The sequence below is a fragment of the Odontesthes bonariensis genome, chromosome 2, assembly GCF_027942865.1.
Source record: "Odontesthes bonariensis isolate fOdoBon6 chromosome 2, fOdoBon6.hap1, whole genome shotgun sequence".
Taxonomy (NCBI): domain Eukaryota; kingdom Metazoa; phylum Chordata; class Actinopteri; order Atheriniformes; family Atherinopsidae; genus Odontesthes; species Odontesthes bonariensis.
The window spans coordinates 5,753,839-5,777,886 of record NC_134507.1 but is presented as its reverse complement, the minus strand read 5'-3'; the positions used below and the strand labels follow the sequence as shown (position 1 = coordinate 5,777,886).

Genomic DNA, 24,048 nt, shown 5'->3' with positions numbered 1-24,048 from the left:
AGGTAAGAAGGGTGTCTCATGAAGAGAGCTCCCCCCCCTGGAGGTCAGGGACCGTAACACTATAGGCTAAAAACTTTCCCTTATAGTTAGGGATGGCTCAGGTGACCCTGAAACATCCCATAGTTAAGCTGCTATAGGCCCTGCTGGGGGGCCTCATCTGTCACACCTTTCCTCACTTTACTCTCTTTTTCCCCTGTTTAATTTCTCAAATGATATTATGTACATGTGACATTATTGTGGTCATTAACTCGTGTTTCCCTGTTCCAACAGGTATCCTTTGAATGGTGTTACGGTGTTTTTTTCCATCTTTTCTGTCTTCTCAAACCCCAGCTGGTGGAGGCGGATGGCCGCCCTTCCTGAGTCTGGTTCTGCCAGAGGTTTCTTCCTGTTCAAAGGGAGTCGTTTCGGTGCAATCTGTTGGTTTCCTTAGCTAGGAAATTGTTTTTGAATTGGTTCTATATGAATGAATTGGATTATTTTGTAAATAATTATGATTACAATGAATTGAATTCCAATTGGCTTGAATTGGACTTTATTATTTAAGTGCCTTAAGATGACATTTGTTGTATTTGGTACTTTATAAATAAAAATGAATTGAATTGAAATAGCAATAGATTTTTTTGACCCTGTGAATTGTGGAGTGTGGTCTTGGTGGATTGAGCTTGCTTCCCACAGATGCCATCAGATCTCTTCAGATTGGTATCTGGGGAGTTTGGAGGCCTTTTCAACACCTCAGACTTTTAAGCGTTCTTTTAGCCCTTCCTAAGTGGCTGATCAGTGTATAGGGCACACGAACAGCGAATGACAACAGTTCAAGCTCACACACTTTTGAAGCACCAATTAAATATGTATTCAGATTGCACAGGAGCCAAAAGGCCTGGAGCAAGACCACACAGGCACAAGAAGAAACTCCGAAAAGAAACTCCTCAGCCGACAACCAGCTTTGAAAACAGAATCTGTGTTTAAAGGTACCTCGAATAAAAGGAATGATATTGATCTAAAACAATAAAAAAATAAAAAAATTGGAAAGTACATCATGGGAATATGATCTAACCCGTGTATACATGAGGTATGAAGTGATAAAAAGTAAACTGACAAGACAAAGACTCAGAAAACACGTTTTAATGTATGGACGTAATTTTGCTCTACATGAAAGAACGGAAAGCTGAAACCAGTATCTCTACTTTGGTATTTTCCTGTGTGGCCTTATTCAAGGCTCCGTGTTGTTTTTCATGTGCTTTTTCTCCACAGACCTGCCTCCAACCGTTAGCCCAAATTCACGAGGTGCTGTTCTGACTGTGATGCCAGAGTCACAGAACTCTGCCGTACTGTTTTACTCATATTAGGGTGCTCTTGATTTCCCTCCTTGCTTGTCTTATATTTGCCTTTAACGTAACCTGAGAGTAGTGTTTGAAATGAAATGTTGAAGTAAAGTACGTATGCCTCTGTGACCGAGATAAACGGATACCTGACTGGCAAATACAACAATGAAAGCCTTTGTTTTTTTAGCTATACATTCAGCAGACGTGGGGATTTAGCAGCACATGCTGTTGCCAGAAATGATGATGTAGATAGTTTCTATCCTGCAGCCACAAGATGGCAACCCTGCTATTGTGACCACATGAACATCCCCACCAGTGCTCTACATCAACATTATTGGAGTAAACCAGAAAAGATGAAAATACTCTTGCTTATATTTCACTAGTTTGTGTTTCTTTTTATTTGTTTTAAACAGATTTCACTACATGTACTTGTGCAAAATATCCAACATAGTAAAAGACTCCAGTTGTTTGGATTTTATACCTTCGATTCACGTGGACTGAGATGCTGGACCAAACGATATCTGCATTAGAAGGTAGTTAAATATTCAATGACAAGAATAACTTTGTGAACCCTGTGGAACTACCGAGATTTTCTAATTGATTGTTAATCAGTTTGCATCTGCTCTTCATCCGAGACACATGTATAATCTGACTTATCTGACAATCTGATCAAAGTCATTCCAGAGAAACAGCTGCAACAACCTCCTTCAAACATTTCCTTACAGTCAGGAGGATATTTGGACTATTTCTCATAACACTACTGTTTCAAGGCATGAAAATATTAGGGTCTTGGTTGAACAGCAAGATCATGCCATGGCATCAAAAATAAGTGCAGGTCAGGAGTCTTACTTTTCCACTGCTTAACAGGAGTTTTCTTCTTCTTCTTCTATGTTCTTTTATTGATTTCACTTCTACGCCGTAGATCATGATCATGTTGCATCACCCAACCTCCCATAAATTTCATGCAGACTTATTTGTTACAATCTTTGAGTTCATGGTTTCCTTAATGGTTGCTGCCCCACATTGTGATGCTCCCTCCACTGTGCTTCACATTGTAAATGAGGTTTTGAAATTTGAATGCAGCACCTATTTGTTGTGTTGTGCATTTCAGACAAAAAAAGAAAAATATCTTTTGTCTTCTGTCCTAAGAACGTTTTCCTGAAAGTGTGCCTTTTGCAAGAGTAGATCTTGCACAAGTATTTGCTTCTTTCTTTCTAACACTAATACTTTTCTGTTTTTTTCTGCGGAGAGTCAAGGTTTCGGCACGTTGTGGACTTTTCTTCAGATGTTTCACTGTTACGGTTTGGCTTGTTTTCACCTCTCACAGTGTTCAATGTTGTGCTCTTTAAGGGATCCTTGCAGGACGCCCACTCTAAAGGCTCTAGCATGGTTGCCGCGTCTGCTCGCGCGAGCGGTGTTGATGACGTCACGAGTTCGTGAAGTCGTTGCGCGCCAGTAGTTGCAATTTTCTCCGTCACAGAGGTGGCGCTGCTACGTGAAGGTAACCGCTACTCTACAACCACGAAAGTGGAGAAGAGAACAATGCCGCTGTCAAAAGCAAGAATACTGTAATTAATGATCCTGCTGCAGTTTTCGGATCATTTTAATTTTTTAATTCAGTTAAAAGAGGTGAAGGTTTGAAGCCCCCGGCATCAACAGAGTCTCTGCCCTCTTCTTTGCCTTCACGTATCTGTCCCGTAGCTTCTTCCACACATTCTTACAGAACTCTCCCTCTTTCCCCAAAGTTCTGCCCATCTCTGTCCACCAGTTTTGGGAGTTTACGTGCTCCCTGTGCTGTTTCACTGCAGTTTCGTACAGCTGCCTGTACAAACGCACCTCCTCACTGAGCCTGGTCTCACATCGGTCCATCCGGTTCATTGTGCTCGGTGCCGCCAAGTTACAAAAATCAACTGGTGCACGACAACGCGCTGCGCCGTCTTTTCAAGGGAAGCGCCAGGCCTGAAACGTCATTTTGACGTCACGGTCCACCACCGCCTTAAGGCGGTAGCATGGTTGCCGCGTCTGTCACGGCGGTGGTGGACCGTGACGTCAAAATGACGTTTCAGGCCTGGCGCTTGCCTTGAAAAGACGGCGCTGCGCGTTGTCGTGCACCAGTCGATTTTTGTAACTTGGCGGCGCCGAGCACAATGAACCGGATGGACCGATGTGAGACCAGGCTCAGTGAGGAGGTGCGTTTGTCCAGACAGCTGTACGAAACTGCAGTGAAACACCACAGGGACCACGTAAACTCCCAAAACTGGTGCACAGAGATGGGCAGAACTTTGGGGAAAGAGGGAGAGTTCTGTAAGAATGTGTGGAAGAAGCTACGGGACAGATACGTGAAGGCAAAGAAGAGGGCAGAGACTCTGTTGATGCCGGGGGCTTCAAACCTTCACCTCTATTAACTGAATTAAAAAATTAAAATGATCCGAAAACTGCAGCAGCATGATTAATTACAGTATTCTTGTTCTTGACAGCGGCATTGTTTTCTTCTCCACTTTCGTGGTTGTAGAGGTAACCTTAACGTAGCAGCGCCACCTCTGTGACGGAGAAAATTGCAACTACTGGCGCGCAACGACTTGCGCCACTATACATGGCGGGCACGAACTCGTGACGTCATCAACACCGCTCGCGCGAGCAGACGCGGCAACCATGCTAGAGCCTTTAAGGGGGAGTAACAACAGTCCTGAATCTCCTCCATTTTTGTCCTTTTAGTGGTCTTTTCCACCTTCGTGCAAGCAGCGAATCTTTCTGGACAAGATCAGACCTTGTACAAACTTTCATTGTGGAGTGAGGCTCCTCTACAAAATTACTCTTCCTTTCTTCAGCCTTGTGCTCTGGTTTATTGAAATGGTGTTTGACTAAAATAATGGGACTTAAATGAAGATCAGACATTTTATGATTAAGAAATGCAAAAACCTCAGGAATCGCAAGGGGTTCAAAATACATTTCCATTACCTGTTGGTTTTAGAAGCTGATCCCTTCTAGTCTAAAGACACTTTTTAGCAGTGATTATAGATGTTTTGAATATGCTCTGTATGTCACACACAAAAACCCTGTGTGGTTTTCTCTGTCCTGTCACACATGAACCATTAAACACCCTATTAGACCACTTTTCGATGCTGTGTCTGATCTATATCCAGATCTATTTCTATCTTGAGTGACTGTCCACGCCAAAATGCTAACTCTCAGCACTTAAAATATTTATTTTTTCATTTAGAAGTTGGATTTGGTGCTTGCTGCAATTGATTAAAGAATATTAGACTGATCCTGTTAGACTCTACCTCCAACAGTATCAGTCAAACTGGGCGGCCAAGTGGAGGAAACTGCTTTAAGCTAGCACTGTTTAAGACGCATCTCTTCTTTATCCAAGAGCTCGTGCGAGCCTGTAATACTGTCAGAGCTTTCTTCTTCAGAGCCAGCTGAATCGTTCTGGGTGAGTTATCGCATCCTTCTTGTGGATTGTTTGGAGATGATGCAGCAGCGACCTGGTAGGAGAGGTCAGTGTTGACTAAAATAGTGTGAATCACTCCTGATAGAAGAATCAGTGCTAATGCAATTTCCTTTCATTTCCTTTCATAAGCACAAATTAGATCAGCATCACAGAGATGTAAAAGCTAATGTGTTCCTCTGGTGGTTTCCCCCTGAACTCCATCTCAGATCCAACTAACTACTACATTACTCATCCCACTTCCACCTCTCCTTCCGCCCAGTGTCATGTGTTCATGAAGGATCTGAGTCCACAAGATGACTTCATGTGTGGGTGCAAGTGACTATGAGGGATTGTGTGAGAAATTCTAATTGTTCGTTGCAGCAGGATATGACACATATTTACTGGTCTGAAGCACTTTAGGTCTTGAAAGGTTGTCTATGGTGGGTTTGACTTCATTTAGCCCACACAAATACCACAAATGAACGCCTTTATTTTCTATATGCAGTGACAAATGACGTTACTCCATGTTTTTAAGTCCAGTCAACATGGCCAAGAATGTGTGCAGCTTCAGTCGTGATCAGATTATCATTGTACTGAAACCCTGGGACGAATCGCCTCTTGGGTTTATAACAGGGAAGTACAGAACTGAAAAGATAAAGATTTTTTAAACCAGATTGTAAAGCGAGGATTTTTCTCAGAACAGGCCACGAACGTCAGAAAACAATGGAGTACATCTTAAGACCTTTTAACAGTACAGTTAACAGGGGCGAGGCTAGGGTATTTTTAGTGATGCCAAGGCCCCGCCGTGAGATAGCTCAGCACCCCCTGGCGCAGCACAATTTTAAAATATTATATTATGCAAAAACACGTTTTTTTTGCTCAAGGATGCATTATTTTAGTGACCATTTTATTTATTTTCTAGCATTTGTTTTTGTTTTAACTCTTTACTCCCAAAATAAATGTTGAGTTCTCTTCAATATTTGTCTCAGGCTCTCTGTTATCCCTGTCCAAGCCACAGTCTTTGGAAATGAAGAGGTCAAAATTGAATGTTGTAGGGGAAAACACTACTCAAAGCAAAACTAATACGGCGCCAAAATTTATAAATGTATTAGTTCACCTCAATTAGTGAGAAATAATGTGCCTCTGTGAGCACTGGGGGCTGGGCACCCCTAAAGACCAGATCCTAAAATCGCCCCTGACAGTTAATATTGAGTTTTGGTGATACTTAATCTCAAAAATAGTTTGATTTCAGTCTAATTCTCCATATTTAAGGCTTGAATTTTCCACGGCCCAGAAGTTTGGAGGTTTGGGATTGAGTTGGCCTCCTTCAAGGAGGTCATTGATTGTTTTATTTGTGATACTTCAAACAGACATGTAAATAGAATCCATAGTAGGCCTACAGGGCTTTGAATATGAGGGCAAATTACAAGCAATATTAGAGCAATTACAGTCTTGTCAAATTTGTGTCAGTCATTTTGTATTCTGTCATGTTGAATAACCTAAATATATTGAGTTAATATTATTAAAGTGTGACAGCAATAATAAGAAATCAGTGTTTTAATATATGAATATACTGTAAATTCAGTAAATCAATAAATAGGTGGGTTTTTTTTGTTTTTTTTGGTCGCTTAGGATTGATTTCTGCTGGAGCCACTGCCTCCTTGCCCAGCTGTAATCATTTTAACACATTCTTTACTCGTGAGTCTCATTGAAAAAAAAGAAAAGAAAGAAATGTGTAAAAACTTCACCTCTCTTCGTTTTCCTGTCTTATATTTAACTTCACAGGGCAGATGACTACTGACACCATGAGTCAGTGGTCCGGCCTGGCCGGGATACCACCAGCATCACTTCACGTCTCCACGTTTCCATGTAGCTGCCAGCGGAGCGCGTCATCCTCCCACCCCGTTCATTGGTCACAACGGACCGGAAGTGGTCGTCCTTTCCTTGAGCTCCATTGGACCCGGACGTTGTCAGTTGGTGTTCCCCTCACGTTGAAGCACTTGTCCGCCTCTCTCCGGCTTCTGTGTCTAGCCGAGGCAGCCGTCATATTGGTTGCTACGAGCTGCGGCGACCACGGCTGAAAAGAAGACCCCCACCATGATGAAGAAACGGGGCTGTTGCGGCATTTGGAAGATAGTTTAGCTTTTAAACAATTTTGACTTAAATATATATATATATATACATAAATATATATATATTTTTTAAAGAATTAGGGATGATACCGTCAAGTATTCGCGTACGTTTAACGCTTTCACCCGACACCGTGGTCCGCAAGGGGGATATATGCCTGACTTCTCTTAATAGCCATTTTTTGCAGACAAAGAGAGCTGTTGAGTAGGGCTTTCAGAAGGGTAAGACACGAATACTCCCAAGCAAAAACATTATTTGCCAACCATGTCATATTTGTGTACTCGGCAACCTTTACAACAACACGGCACCGACTGGGTTTATTTTTGTAATTTTGTGCCGATTTTTTTTCCCCAGGCTAACATGCTAGCCCTGCTAGCCGAAATGTTAGAAATTCCTATTCTGTGGGGGTTGCTAACATGCTAACAGTTAGCTTTTTTTGACAGCTTTGTAAAGCCTGAACGGTGACTTCACATCTATCCCTACTTAAGGTTTTTTCTTTTTTTTTGTCTGACGTGTTTCTGTGCATGCATTTGACTGAGGTCACCGAGCTAGTTTTTGCAAATGTGAGCCTGTATAACGTTATCTTTTGGTGTGTAGATAAATTTAGTGGTGTAGTGGGACTGACTGTGGATCGTTAACGGGTTAGCAAGTCCGCTAACTTTGGCAGGGACCAGGGAAAAATGGGGCCTCCAGAAACCTAAAGGCCTTCCAACCATTTCTATAGAGCCGCTATGATGGCTTAATAGCTCCATAGATGTTTATTCTGTTGAGTTTCGAGGTAATTAAAGCAGTAATTTCTCTCTATTTAAAAAAAATTAAAAAATTTAAGCTAATGTGGGTATAATCAAAATCAAATCAAATTTATTTATATAGCACATTTCATGTACAAACAATTCAAAGTGCTTTACATAAAAAAAAGCATTGCAGCAGGGAGTGTAAGAAGCATTAAAAATACATAAAGAGAAACAAATAAAATAATTTAAAAACAAGCAACAGTCTAGATAAGTTAAAAGATATTTCATGCATAGACACATGAGAACAGAAATGTCTTTAACCTGGATTTAAAAATGTCTCCATTTGGTGAAAGTTTAATCTCCACTATAACGGAACAGTAGTGTCCACGTTAATAAGTATGATAAGATCACACAGAAACGAAGACAGTTTGGGGGGTTTCAGGGATAATTGAGTGTTGTTAGCACTGTTTCTTAACCAATCTAATTTTGAATAACGTAAAATATGTTTTATTTGGAAATGGCTATAAAGTCTGAATGGTTTTTTTCATTAATTACCAGCAAAGCTGTAGCAGGATACAGTACAATAGTTATCTTACAAACACAATGTTGATGCACTTTTGAAGAACATTGTACTCTTGAATTATGACATGGTTAAATGTTTTGCCTCAGTTTGCAAAGGCTTACTTGCAGTGCAATTTACAGTCATGCATGTCTGCCAGATCAACATTTATGTCAAAACATTTAACGGCGGTTAGGATTTAAGTGATATGAATTAAAATCAGCCTGTTTATAAGTTGATCACTGACCCAGTATGGCTCTCTGCCATCCCACCTATCTTTAAGAACACGAGTCCCTGCAAATCTCTCATTAACTCTGGTCTGGGCTGAGTGGAGTAGAGAAAGCGTCCTCCCCTGAATCTCGTCTTCTCTCCAGCCCTCTCTTAGATCAGTGTGATCCCAGGAGAATGGGTGTGTTGGACTGCCGGAGAACAGAAGTAGCCTAGTTCAGTTTCAGGGTGGCTCAAAATGGATGTGGACTGGATTGGTGTGGTTGCTGTTGTCCGTGACTTCAGTCAGACTTGTTCAGGATGGCTTTCTCGCTCTTGAGTTGGCTGAGCCAAGATAATTGAAGACAGAAATGCGTGATGCTGCGTTGTGTGTCCCCTGTAGTTGATGTGTGCGGTCATTGTTTAAAGTCCTTCAAGAAAATGTGTCGCCTAATTTTCAGGATATTAGGGCATAAAACGGTTTGCACCACCATCATCGCATGAATTAAATGCACATAGTTAATTAAGTTAATCCGATTGAGGTTTTTGTTAGATCCAGGGGTTGTCTCGTGTCCAATCTTACCAGACCAAAGGGCTAACCTGCTAACTGGCCCTGTTTCCTCCCATGCACAGTAATTCAGAGGTCCTGTTCCCAGCATTCAGCCTCTTTTTAGAATTTGAGTTATTTTAATTTGTTATGATTTGACTCTTAAGACATGGAAATGTTTAAAAGTGTTTCTCAAAAGTGAGGTAATGTGGATTGTAGAGGAGAGTTCAGATACAGTATTACTTTGGCACAATTGGTAGTAGCACAGTTTAAGCAATATATTTCAAAGAGAGACAGAATAGTAGAATAATATTGAATTGTAATAGATAATGAAGTTTTCAATAGCTTAAACTTTCAGTATTTGTTTTTTTTTTAAGGGGATAAAACACACCAGCCACGATGGAAAATCTAAGCTTTGTGAGATGTAACTGACAGAATGTTAGCCTTAAAATTTTAGTTAGTAAAAAGCTGCTGCTTCAGTTGGTAGATTTGTGCTTTCAAGTCGACCGCACAATTACAGAAAACTTACTTTGGGACAGACAGGACTTTGTGCCCCAAAAAAAACACTAACAAAAGAGAGATTATTTGCATATTTTGCCTTCTCAGAATGAGACTTGGCAACACAAGTGGGTTCACTTTGAACCACGCTGCCCCTTTGATGAAACTTTTGAGTCCCTTTCTAAGTCTGGCAGTCTGAGACTCGTGCACTTTCTCAGGAGAGCTTGTTAGCATGCTTTTCAGTGTCACAACTAAAAGCTTTCTTGTGACTCAAAAGATACATCTGTGGCATGTTTGAAAGTGCTATTTTGTTTTTGATATTATTTTCTATCGAAAAAAAAAATATGCAAAGCTCCTTGGTTAGAATGACTTATTTGCTTCCTCCCTCATTGACAAGAATAAGAATTTCACAGGTTTAAAATTGGACGCGAGATGCGTCTGATATGATGGCAAATGCTGATTTTGTATTTAGAGGGAAAAAAACTTGCAAACTCCAAATTTCCACTTGCAAGTGAGGGCTGGGAATCTTACACTGTCAGTGGAAAAATCTGAAAATGACCCTCTTAGCATTTATAATGTAACCCTTTTACTGGTGAATCTGTAAATATATAATACTGTATGTCTTAAGTAACTAGAAATGAGTCACGGAATGTATTATAAGTTTTTAAATGAATCAAATATATATTTATGTATGCATGTATCTGTCATTGCATATTTATTGTATAAAAAATTGACTGAACTTTCTCACTCTCTCATGCCAGATTTTATTGGCGAACTTGGTGTCATTATGAAGGCCAGTCGGGTGTAATGGATTGGGGCATTACTAAATATAAGAGTCATTTTTTTAATAAATGTAATTAATTCTGATTGTCTTATGGCTTTTACGTCTGTCCTGAACCACTACAATCATTTACAAGCTTGATGGAGTTTACGGCGGATGCTAACGGTTGATTTCACTAACTCTTAAAGCTATAATGTGTAATATTTCACGTTGTCTATTAACAAATTTGAGTCTTATCATTCACAAGTATTACCTCAATCGTTATTAATTACCTCCATCACAAAAGTGCAGTGTTCTTATATTCTTTATATTCAGCATGCGAATGTACATAACAGTGTTACACCCCAATGAATGTCTCCATGTCGCTCCGCCGTTTTAAAACTAGGACATGTCATCAGCTTCGCCCTTTCCGTTTCCACATTTCGATACGGAAAGGGCGAAGCTGATGACATGTCCTTCTACAAATCCCGTAGTTTAAAAACGGCGGAGCGACATGGAGACATTCATTGGGGTGTAACACTGTTATGTACATTCGCATGCTGAATATAAAGAATATAAGAACACTGCACTTTTGTGATGGAGGTAATTAATAACGATTGAGGTAATACTTGTGAATGATAAGACTCAAATTTGTTAATAGACAACGTGAAATATTACACATTATAGCTTTAATCTTCTAGTTATTGACAGTTTGGTCTATTAAAAGCCATTGTGTATATATATATATATTCTGTAATTTACTTATGACAGCTTAGAAGTTGCAGGATAAGATGAATATATTCGGTATCGAGGGAGACAGATCTGCTTAATGTTCAGGTCCTGTTAAAAAACATCTTCATCAGGATGTATTCAATTGACACATTATTTGGATCCTTTGGACAGCTGAGAATCCATACAGTGTGGATACTCGTTGTAACATAAGGAAGTATTTTCGGAGCCTGTTCTGTGCCTACAGATAACAAGTTTCAGTTTTCTTGGACTATTCTGATTAACATTTGTATTGACTGACCAGCCGACTCAGATTTTCTTCCCAAAAACTGCAATTGACAACAAAACAAAATCATTTTTTCACTTTTTGCTAAACCTGGTGGAGGGTCTTTTTAGATTAAAGCTGAGATGGATGTTTTTCTATTTTTATTTTTTTTTGTCTTTCTACCTATCAAAAATGTATTGGGAGTTTGGTAAAGTGGTGCAATGTGTATTTGTGAGCAGCTGGATTTTTTTTTTACTTGTTTGATAATAGGAATGATGCTTTGGAGCCTTGGTGGATTTTTTTTTTTTTAATGTTAAATGAGCCACATTCAGCTTCTCCTTCACTAGAACCTTATAGAATACAAAGTGTGCTCCAACCCTTGCCTTCCCCGGTGGCTGGACTGGATTTCTTGCTGCTCCATATTAATTAAAGTACTGACTCTGAAAGCTGAGTATGGAGAATGGCTGCTCATCCAATGGCAGAAATACCATGATTGTCAGTGTAATTGCTTTAATTTTTCATTGTTGGAGCAGAACTTTGCTGTGGCTGGCTGCGTGTTCACGTTAGCTTTGCATTTAGCTGCATTTCCTTTGTTAGCTTAGTGAAATTGGGAATGTTCATTGGTGTGATGCTATTTTTAAGTGTCAGAATTAAGTTTGTTCTCACTAACTCATTAGCGGTTGTTTATTCACGGCTTATTTTTGCTTTGCAGAAATGACAGATCACAGGCTTTGGATATTCTCTGGGAGGTGGGGGCATTGTGTTTTGCTTTAGATCCTTATTAAAGTCCCTTAAGTGCAGAATTGATTAGCTAACAACCGTTCAATATAAAGATAAGCACCTCTGAATAGTGTAAATGGAGAGCTTGCGTTTTTTTTTTCCTTTTTTTTTTTTTTCTTCTATTGTTCCATTTTTGGAACTTCTCTGAAAATTTAACTGCTTATTCACTGTAAAACATTCACTTTTAAATAACCCTCCAAAAGAGCACCAGGTTACAGGTCAAGATCTTTTTGTACAAATAAAAAACCTGAAAATGAATCGCAATAAGTTGCAGTTTATCCAACAAGATAAGCTGCTGCTCTTAAGCCGGTTATTAAAGCTGCAGTCTGCAACTCTTTTTCAAGCATAATGCCTGGAACTGTCCGGGGATTCTGAAAGTACTACATTAAATACCCCAATACAAAAAAAAATGAGTTCTCTAGGTCCCCTATATGTCCCGCTAGGTCCCTCCAAAGCCAGCAGGTTTGTTTACAAAATTGCAGACCGGACCGGTAAAAGGTAACCAATCAGGTTAAGCTTTAAACTGTCTGCATGGGTGTTTCAAGGCAGGCAACACAGCATGTTCATCTTAGAGGACAAATATTTTGATTAAGATGAGGCTTCCTACTGTTCTAAGGTTGGAAACGGGCGTCCATTGGGCTTTGCCATGTTTAATTTATGAGAATCTGTGAAATGGGAACAACAGGCTTTTAGGAGACGGGCTGCTGAGTTGTACTAGCGGTCTGTGTTTGTTCCCGAACATCGAAACAAATGCTGAAGAACTTCCATAATGATTAGATTTTGTCCTCCTGGTCTTATGTTGCTGTGCACACGAACGCGAACCGTTGTTTCTCGGATGTCTGTTAACTCGAGTCTCTTTCAGCTTTGCGCTGCATTCCATCAATCGGATGGCAACTGAATGCCAGGTCTGAATGAGCACCTCAGCTGGTTGTCTGTAACATTTTGAAACAGCAGTCCTGACAGGAACTAAAAGGCTAACATGAACATAAACACACCGCTTTCAACTTGTGTCAGTCGGAATTCTGGAGAGCCATCTAAAGCCAGTGATGGCGAGATGAGGGAGTGCGGAATATTTCTTAGAATTAAAGAAATATGCCTGAACTAAACATGTCCGGACATGCGTGAAGCATTTGCTGCAGCAAATTGGTCATCATGTCACATTTGGTGATGAACTCTACCTCGGTTGCATCAATAACAGTGACATATTACTGTGTCTGGTATTATCTGTCACAAAAAGTAATGACTGACAAAGAGAGAGACATTGAAATTACAGAAATCTATCATCTGCATTTACTGGCAAACGTCATTCTTTGTGCTGATCGACGTAATGCCAAAATGTTGGGCAGTAGCGGCCAGTGAATACCGGTTTATTATTCAGAGAAGAGGGGCAAAGAGATTTGTTAACTAACCACAGAGGGACTCCTTCCTGTGGTTAGAGTGCGGCACATGAAATCAGTGTTGGCAGGGTTGAGAATCATGATGGTCAATGATAACTCCAATAATTGACATGTCTCATAAGTACGATATATTGGGTTGCTTGTATCTTGCCCTTGGTTGACCTTAGTTTTATATTGTAGCAATTAGAAGGATCTTTCTGCATTAAGAATGGGATAAAACCGAAAAATTACCACAGTGTTGGATATACTTTTTTAAGAACAAATAGCCTTAAAACGTGTGTGAAGATTTGCAAAGCTGTTTAGTTGAAGATATTTGCAGGTTTTTTTTCAAGTAGTCATTTTCTACAGTTATTTGGATTGACTGATTAGCTAAAATCCTGGTCGAGTCCCATCAGAAACTCGTTTTGAAGCTGGATTGGAAACGCTTTGTTGTGGCAGGCGGTTAGCTATCTGCGGTGACTTTGTTCGCTGATAAATTTGTGTCATTCAAATGCAGTCTGGTGCTGCTCCTTCCAAATCCCTGTCAAAATCTAGTAGTGTGATAAATCTACAGCAAATGTGTGTGTGCGTGCACATGCGTGCACATGTACCCTGTCTGCTGCTGGTACAGGGAAAGTTTTTGGTCAGGTCTAGACTGGCTCTGTAATACAGTACATACCAGCAGATCAGCTGTGAGCAGATCCCAGGTTCATTTATAGCTGTGGCCTTGTGTCCCTGCACGTCTGCCTGGCAACTCCTATCTCTGCTGTTCCAACTACTCAAGCTCACCCACGTCTCAGACACTTTGGCCCTGTTACACTCTCACCATGTCTAATTTCTAGATACACAATAGTCTGTGGAATTAAAAATGTAAGACATTCTTTATGTGATTTTGTTCCTCGGTGTTGGATCGAAGCGCCATTTGAAGTTGTGAAATGTTAATCCGTTTTGTCTCCTCTCATCGTCAGGTCCAAGGGGCTCCAGTTGATGAAGAAAGTGGGCAACATGTGGAGCAACCTGAAGAGCAGATGCCAGACGTTCTTTCACAGCTCGGGACCCAGTGAAAGCAAAGTTGAGGCAGATGCTGTCCACTGCGTGGTGGATCACGGCGAAGGAGGCAGCTCAGGCGAGGCCCAAAGCACAAGAGCCTCCAGCCCATCGTGGAGCTTCCTACCTGTGCCAGTGGTAACAACAGGACGCCGCCATCATAACTGTGTGTCAGACATCCCACAGATTCTAGAGATTACTATTGACAAAGACACTGAGGATGTGCGGGGAGGTTCGGGGGGTGTTCCCCTGGCAAGGAGGGACTCCTATTCCCGTCATGCTCCATGGGGGGGCAAGAAAAAGCACTCGTGTTCCACTAAAACCCAGAGCTCATTGGAGGCAGAAAGGCGTTCTGGGCGCTTAAGGGGGAGCGGGAATCGTCGAGACAGGCGTTATGGAATCAGCTCCATCCAGGAGATCAATGACTCTGTATCTGGAGGGCGCAGTCTAAATGCTCGCTCATTGCGCCAGCGGCTAAGTGATACAGTTGGGTTGTGCTTACCCCTGCCTGCACGCAGACGCTCCCGCACCTCTAAGAACCCCGTCGCCTCCAAACGGAAGATCCACCTGACAGAGCTCATGCTGGAGACCTGCCCCTTCCCGCCGGGCTCGGACCTCGCTCACAAGTGGCACTTGATCAAACAGCACACCGCACCAGTCAGTCCGCATTCCTCCACCGCCCTCCTGGATGCATTTGACCCGGCCCACCCCTCGCCAGAGGATGAGGAGGAACGTCTGCGCGAGCGCCGCAGACTCAGTATCGAGGAAGGCGTAGACCCACCGCCCAACGCACAGATCCACACCCTGGAGGCCTCAGTGCCGAGCACCTCTCTTTACAAACTGGGACCAAAGATGGCTCCTGGCATAGGAGAGTCCTCTGGGGAAGGACGGGCCTGTGGGGCTGGCAGCTCTGGGGGTGCCGGATCATCGGGAGCTTGTGGGCCGGTGCTGGGGGCTACAGCATCAGCCCAAGACTGTGATTCTGAGGAGGATTCAACCACCCTATGTCTGCAAGCCAGGAGGCCCAAGCAGAGGCACGCCTCTGGGGACGGCCACCTGAGCCGGCAGCAGCCCGGGCCGTGGAAGGTTCACACCCAGATAGACTACATCCACTGCCTGGTCCCGGACCTGTTGGAGATTACAGCTCTGCCCTGTTACTGGGGCGTAATGGACCGCTATGAGGCTGAGGCACTATTGGATGGACGGCCAGAAGGCACCTTCCTGCTGCGTGACTCAGCCCAGGAGGACTACCTCTTTTCTGTTAGCTTCCGCCGCTACAATAGGTCCCTGCACGCACGCATCGAGCAGTGGAACCACAACTTCAGCTTCGATGCTCATGACCCTTGTGTTTTCCATTCTTCCACTGTCACAGGACTGCTGGAGCACTACAAAGACCCCAGCGCTTGCATGTTTTTCGAGCCGCTGCTCACGGCGCCTCTCCATCGGACCTTTCCCTTTGGCCTGCAGCACCTGGCCCGGGCCGCTATCTGCCGTTGGACCACTTATGATGGCATAGGCTCTCTGCCGTTGCCCCCTGCCCTGCAGGACTTTCTCAAGGAGTATCACTATAAACAGAAAGTACGAGTTCGCTGGCTAGAGAGGGAACTGCCACTCAAGGTTAAATAAGGCGGGCTTCTCCATCGCCTGTACACACACTGCAGGAGAATTACAGAACTTTAGAAGTTCCTCTGTTGCCAGCTGGAGGCTATACTGACATGGCTCTCTTTCTGGTGAGAGATGGAATTAAATATAAAAAGCTATACAGAGTTCATTCTAATCTTTGTTTTCGTTATTACTTACATCACAGAAAATACATATGATTATATTCAGTGTAACGCTGTCTAGCAAGCACATGTTTTTGAGTTGAACAGGTTGTTTTGACAGGGAAGGAAGGCACAAGTATCAACGCTTTGCATCTCTTCTCTCCTCTTTTGTGCTAAATGTCTGCCTGATCCCACAACAGCACCCTACTCGTAGACCTGCCTGCATGCCTCCCCCATTCATACCAAATGGCTATTACAGCCAGCAAGGCTACGTTGTACAGCTCACTTAGTGCTTTTTCTTCTTCTTTTTGTTTTCCCCATTGTCAAAGCAGCTAGTGAAGCACCTTACTGAGACAAAGGCGTGGGTTGAGAGGGCATCTGGAGGTGCTATTGTCATATGCAGTCGGTGCTGATTCCACGGATAGAGCAGCATGAAACACATTCTTTGCCATCTCGTTACAAGTATGAGCATCAGTTAAACCTGAGAAAAAGATGGATTCTTAGGTCTGTAGGGTTCAGGACAACACATCAGGGAAATAAAGGACTATAGACTAGTCTAACACCAGCTCCTCCTTAAGCAGTAATGATGAGTTTTGAATAATAAATCAGTCCACTGTGTCCTATATAGTGAGCAAGCTAAGCTTGTCAGCTTTTTTTCCTACTGTGAGGCAGTGCTTTCTTAACATGAGGGACAGATTGTAAGGGAATTCTGTCATTTTTGCCATTTATTAAAGCTGACAAACGCAGCCAGTCAGTTCTTCACAAGCCAGTGACGCATATTCGGACCCATTTCGGGGCACATTTTGCAGAGTGCGCAGTCTGCTGTAAGGTTTTATGGAGGTGGTATGGATCCACACGAAGGCCACCATCCAAGGTCTCCTCCAAAACAATAAATTACTACGAGATGATCGGTGTTCTTCACTCCACCTGTTGCTGGTTTTAATTTTATGGCTGACCGGTGCATAGAGTGTGGGAACTAATCACCTCTGAGATCTCGGCATATCCGTCAGAGCTTAAGATGTGAATAATTTTAGTTGTGGCTTGGGGACAAAACCATCTTTTCAGCTTCAAGAGAGGAAAAAAAACAAAAATAAGAGTAACCTTTGTGCCTTTTAGTAACCTTTTTTTTTCTTTCTTGTTCCATAGTCGGTTTGCTTTTTTTTAGTCCAAACCAGGGGCAGGAGGTGCTGCAGCACTGTCCTCTCAGATGAGACTGAAAAGACAAATAACCAAGAGGTGCATGAGCTCTAAGCTCACCAACTTATGTTGCAGGTTGCAGTTTAGTGGTGCTATGTCAAATTAAGATCTCATTGCTGATATAGGCTGTACGTTAGTCGTCCGTTCTCACCCACGAATGCATGCATCTGTCTCTGCTGCATAGTATTAGTTTATTAGTGGGTAGCCATGTTGCTGTTGGCAATGTCCAGCTCTCCCGTGTGTTGGTGCTAGTCTGCAACTTGCCACAGTGCTCTAATGAGAAGGCAGGAAGGTTAACTCAACTTTTAATGACAATAGTAACGGCGTTTGTTCTTTTAGTTTGTGACAAACCCGGATGAATTGATTTTTTTTTTTTTTTTTTTTTTTTTTTTTTTTTTTTAAAGTGGCAGTTGTAATAAATCACAATAAATCTCTTCCCATGACTGTAGCATAATAAGATGGATGGGGACAAGCAGAGCGGTTCCCTTAAGCGTTTTTCGAGAAAATGCAATCGACATTAAAAGGAATTCCTTTGAAGACGAGAAACCCCGCCAGTGCAAACGTACAAACTATTTGTCAGCCCACACGCCAGTTTGAGGATATTTTGCTTCACATCGGGAAGGGAATCGCTCTCGTTTCCCAACAATATCTGCATCTGTGGTCCAGTTTTCATCTACTTATCAGGCAGACATTTTTTATGCAGCTAATGAAGGATATTTGGTGCTGGTAAGGAGATTAAAATCTCATTCTGCCAACAAATACCTGCTTTTTTTTTTTTTTTAAACGGCATAGTGAATTGATCTACGTGGTTATTTCCTCACATGAGACGGAAAGATCTCCCACTGCACTGCACTGCACTTTGTTGTGAGAAACCTTGCATTCTGCATGTTACACACCTATTGGTGTTAAAAGTGGCAGTGACTCTTTATGTTTTCAGACTTTTTTTTGGCATCCACTCTGTAATTATCTGAAAACCCACACATCTGTCTCTCTCTACCATCTGTCAGGCTGCTCCTTGCAGTGCGCCGTCCCACGTAGAAACACCGCTCACGGGCTAATTTTGCCACGTTGGCATGTAAATGTATTTGGTACTGAAGAGCTACTGTTGTGTGATAGAGGGAGGCCCCCTTTTTTATGATATCAAACGGCTCTCTCCTCGCGCGGCACCCCTGTGGTGACGGTGGTGTGGAGGAAAACTTGAGGCCCCCGTTGGTCCTGCCCTCCAGAGAGATGGAGCTGGGAGCTCTGGCTTCGGTCGGGACAGCGGCGTGCTCCCAGGTTTGTAGAAGTAAATGGCACTTTAATCGTGTACTTGTGTTCCATAGTGCAGTCTGGAAGTATTAGGACAGTGACGTGCTTTTTTGTTTGTTTGCACTTTACTCCAGCATATTGGATTCAGAACGACAATGGAAGGTTTGCATAGCAGGACTCGTGGTTTTTGTACAAAGGCACCCACTTCTGGAAACGATTCACATTGTCATACTTTTCTTTTATTGCACTTCATTCTCGCAGAAGTTGACACGCCGTCTGCTACGGTGCCCTGAATCCAACACCTGAGATCAGGTGAATGACTTGGCCAGTCAGGAAAGTTCACTTTGGGCCTTGCTTGGATGTTAAACGGGAAGATTTTCCCTGCGCACGCATGCATTGAACGCCCTTAAACGCCATCAAAGAGCCGGTCATTGTTTGATCAATAATGCTGCCCCACAGAGCAAACTGAAACAAATGAAAATGTCCACGGTGTCCAAATACTTGTGCACAGCACTTGAGCGCGTGTCGGCACGTGGCGGTGACAGTATTTAACTCTTGTCGGGATGTCACGTGCTGCGTGGACGGAGCTGTGTTCTCGGTTTGGTTGCAGAGTCGTGATGTTGGCGTACAGGAAGCGCCACACGGGGATCCTGTGGAAGGGGAGCAGAGTTCGGTGTGAGGGGTGATGACAGTGACTCCTATGAACAACGCCTCTGCCCCCCCCACCCCCCCATTCTCAGGCAGGCCCATTGCAAGGAGAGTCCCCGGACCCTCTCAACCCGGTTTTCCCCATGGGAAGTATCTGATATTAACAGTAGCACATGTTTGCCATATAGCTCGTAGATTTAGGAGGGGGGGTAAAAAAGAAGAATAAATGTATGAATGATGAATGATGGGCTCATGTAATAGCTTGATGAAAAGACTTTTATTCTTCTGTGGTGCATAAATTGTCTGGAACACACATGCATTTGCACACTCTTTACTGTCGGCGCTTCTTCTGCACTACCCCAGGTGTTGACACCCACACCCTCTCGCAACCCTAAGCCAGGGACAAACATGGACCACATTTGACCAGCACCAACTTTCTGTTCGACTCGCCCTAAAAAAAAAAGAGGGAAGGCAAAGATGGGTGTTTGTGTATATTTTATGTTCTTAAATCCAAACAAAGCAAACGCCACAAATTTAAGTATTTTTACCTTTTACATTGTCATCAGGATGACATTATTTAGCTGCACTATTAGCGCCTCACTTGTGGCGAGAAACCACTGGGTCCGGCCCGGATGAGAGACGGGCTGCTTGTGTCCCATTTTAAGCAACAGCATTACCCCTGGATGTTGGAATCCTACTCACCCCCCCCACCCCCGGTACGACTCGTGGTTTCAGATCGTGGAGGAGAACAAAAAGAGAAAAGGTTACTTTTTTTCCTTCCTCTTCCCACATATATTGTAAAAAAAGAAAAACAAAAAAAAAGAAAAGCTGGGTTAAGTGCGATATGCAAACAGAAAAAGATTTATGAAAGAATTATTTTCATTATTACTTCTCCCGAATATGCAATGGAGTGTAGTTTAACAATGGTTGCAATCCTCTGTCACTTTAATGCTGTATGTGCACATTGGTTGCTGTGTGGATGTGGGTGCCGAGGCAACGGGACTTGACAATGATGGGAACTAATGGCTGTCACTCTGCAGCGCCGCCGTGTTCCCAGGCAGACCGCCTTATTCGTTCTGGCCGATCACAAAGGCCCTTTAAACCCGGGGCCGCAGCCACCGCCACAGGCCGATCGAGCTGTCGTCAGACGAATATCGCCGTTTTCTTCTGCTTTTTCCTCCCTTTATTTGCTCCGCTTCTTTTTTTGTTTTTCCTTTCCTTTTGTTTTTTTTTCTGCCGTCAGATAGGATTTTGAGCGTGTAAATGGCATTATCATGTTCACATTTCACTGTCTGTTCTGTGTATCTGCTTAACCATTCAAAGAGAAGAAAAAAAAGAAGTTTTCCAGTATAACCTGTTCATTTTTAAGAGCCGTATGATGCGACACTTGTAGCTGTCACTCTTGGTGCTTGGCTTATGCTTCATTGTCTTAATATTCCAAATAAAACTGTTAAGTGTAATCCACACTGGTCCATGAGATGATATTGAGTGTGTTTTTTTTTTTTTCTCCCCTTTATTATGCAGTCATGAAACCAGGGTGGGATTTTAGGCTGCCATGTACACCAAGAAGAAAATAATAATATCAGATATATTTACAGGGAAATCATAATCATCACAATTGGATTCACTGCTGCCCCTCGTTTTCAAATGTTTAACTCTAAGTTATAACTTTTGTCTCTTTTGACATGAAGCTGTATGACATCCCATATCAGCAACATCATTTCTGAACATCTTCTTACCCCCTGCTGCGTCCTGTGAGCAGAGTTCCAGCCTCGTTTTGGCGTTGATGAAGGTAGTCCGGCTAGTTGGCTGGGGTTTAAAAAATAAAGCATTTTGCTTCTCAAAACAATATGCGTTCAAAAGAGTAATACATTTGCATCACAAAATCGTCCGTCCAGAAAAAGTCAGACCTCAGAATCGCTTGGCGCTATTTCTCTCTAAATGTTAAATGTTCTGTTGAAAGCATATTGTTTTGAGAAGCAAAACGCTTTATTTTTTAAACCTCAGCCAACTAGCGGGACTACTTTGGTCAAAGCCAAAACTCGGCTGGAACTCGGCTCACAGGACGCAGCAGGGGGTAAGAAGATGTTCAGAAATGATGTTGCTGATATGGGATGTCATACAGCTTCATGTCAAAAGAGGCGAACTATCCCTTTAAGTAGCCTATTTCCACCTATGTCAGGTTGTCTCCCAAAAAATGGACAGTTCAAACATTTAGCTAAAGGATCCAAAACTAAATAAGCTGCCACAAAGCAGCATATCATCTGACATGGATGGCAGGAATCTGTAAATAAAAAGGATGTAATATTGTTCTAATGTAATGGAACTAATTTAGACATTATCTTATGAATCTCAAAATCTACGACCTGCTCCCTTTTTGTTGCAAACCCCAAAAGGACAAAAAGGCGTGAGATTGCCTAAAGCAAGCTGGCGAAATAAGGACGCGTGTGCAAAAACTGAAGAATGGAATCCCCTCCCACGGTGGAAAGAACAGTTTTCTATCTATTGGTTAGATATCAGAATCCTTTACAAATTGGTCAAGCCACCAAATCTTATTTTGATTTAATGTCTGCCGCAGTAGCTGACGGGCTGTCGGGCTAAATGGGATCAAAATGATTTAGCTTTTTGTTCAAGCGTTTTCTGAATAGACGCCCGCAGCGCCCCCCCTCCCACCACTCGCTCTGCCGTGCCCACGGTCCTAACTCCCTGCCTGGCTGTTCCCAGCATCAGCTATCCAGACAGACGCGACCGAGCTGCCTGGAACTTCACAGTTAAGTATTTGTTCATTTGAAATGAAGTATAAATAGCATGTGGGTTATCGGTTTCAAGTTAGCTACCCAAGGCTTATGAATAATTGATGCTCACCCAAGAGGAGAGAGATGGTGAGGGCGAGCTACCATACAGGGCAGGAAACTTTCTACAAAGGCAAAGCGAGGACACGAAACAAACTCGTGCGAATGTACTAAAGTGCATGCAGGCCATGCTCTCAAAGCACACCCTCAAGTCCCCCGTTGAACCCTCTGGCACATCCAAAATAGAAACCAAGCAATAAGTTACAGAATCTGGAGTTGGATGTGGGTCACTGATGAGATGAAGGATGAAAGTGCTGATGATGAAGGTCTAGCCAGTTTATCAGGAGGCCCAACCTCGCAGATTGTATCTCGGTGTGGCCCAGTCAGACGCCTCCTTATCGGCCTCCGCTGTACTCGTTGCTCTATCTGCGGTTGGCACATTGAGCTGCAGTGCACAGCTGTGGCTGGCAGTGACATCAAGAGACGCGTCAAGGGTGAGAACCATCGCGCTATCAAGATCTAGAATTCTTTGTTGTTGTTCTTTGCCCGGAACATTCTTCAGTGTTTTGATGTCATTTGCAAAAATAATAACAGTTCACACATTAAAAACTGTGCCTCTGCGGTGAGACGCAGTCCCACTTAAAGGAGAATTCCGGCCATTTTACAAACATATCCCATCTGTTGGAGACCCTGGGAAGTTGGCCAAAGGGAAAACCGCGAGAAATTTTCATGCCCGCTGCGCAAAGTTGTCCAATTGCGCTGATTTCCATGAAAGCGGGCTCTATCGGGCAAGCGTTTGACCTTTCCTGAGGCTCTTAACGTGTATCAAAATACTTTTGACCGAATTGGCCGTGGTGTCAGTAGCAATACAATTCAACCCAGGGGCTAACCATAAAAGACAATTTTGGAATACTATAGTGTATGACTTCGGCGATCAATTTGTGCGCACGGCTGTGGAACACAGAAGCTGAGAGAATTAGGTACGCTGTTTTTGAAATCTCAAAATGTATCATGTCTGTGCTAGATAACGGTATGGTTAGCCCCTGGGTTGAATTGTATTGCTACTGACACCACGGCCAATTCGGTCAAAAGTATTTTGATACACGTTAAGAGCCTCAGGAAAGGTTAAACGCTTGCCCGATAGAGCCCGCTTTCATGGAAATCAGCGCAATTGGACAACTTTGCGCAGCGGGCATGAAAATTTCTCGCGGTTTTCCCTTTGGCCAACTTCCCTGGGTCTCCAACAGATGGGATATGTTTGTAAAATGGCCGGAATTCTCCTTTAAACGGCTTGGCTTCACATGTACCGTGCTCTCCACATTTATTTCATTTATTTACACTCTATTTATTGCAAGAAACTGGAAAATGTTTCGGCGTGGCAATAGTCTTGACATTTTAGGGAAATACATTTGCTCGCTTTCACGTCAAAAGGTTTCGGAGGGAAGGACTGAGCCCGCCTTCAAATCTGTGCAAAGCCAAAACCAGCAGTCTGTTAGCTTAGCACAAAGACTAGAAAGAGAGCTGCTCTGCTTTGCTGAGAAGTAAAATGAAAAAAAATCTGCCCATGTGCACCTCTGAAGTTCACAAATACAATACGTATATGTTGCTGTATTGATTTCCTCTAAACCCGCTTTATTTTTGTTTTGAAAAAGAAAAAATAAAGCTACAAAAACTTGTGTAGAGCTCGTATGAAACTGAGAAGCTTGCGTGTTCCTATTTTCTAATGTGAACTCTAGACAATGTTGGGAGACTGACCATACATTTATGTACTACAAACCAGGAAACTGGCCGTGTGAGATGATCGCTACCATTGGAAATATTCCGCATTGAGTGAACTGAAGGCCAATTATGTTCTTGCGCTGAAACCAACACGCTTTGAAACAGTGCAGAGCATATATACAAGCAACCCATAAATGTGAAGCGGTTATCAGCACACAAACGCTTCTTGCTGCGTAAAACTGACAAACAAAGAATGTCCGGAGAACCTACGGGCTGCAGTGCACCTGTGGA

At 42.8% G+C, this 24,048-nt stretch overlaps 1 protein-coding gene across 1 annotated transcript; it reads left to right on the top strand.

Annotated features, from left to right (window-relative positions):
- Positions 1–6,781: 6,781 nt before the first annotated feature.
- On the top strand, positions 6,782–20,706 carry socs5b (suppressor of cytokine signaling 5b). The gene is made up of 2 exons (XM_075474645.1): positions 6,782–7,106; positions 14,309–20,706. Exon 2 carries the CDS (start codon positions 14,328–14,330, stop codon positions 16,011–16,013), a length of 1,686 nt encoding a protein of 561 aa, XP_075330760.1. The 5' UTR covers positions 6,782–7,106; positions 14,309–14,327; the 3' UTR covers positions 16,014–20,706.
- Positions 20,707–24,048: the final 3,342 nt, after the last annotated feature.

Bases quoted from the DNA above. Each gene is read 5' to 3' on its own strand.
- socs5b (XM_075474645.1), top strand. From the start codon at position 14,328: ATGAAGAAAGTGGGCAACATGTGGAGCAACCTGAAGAGCAGATGCCAG.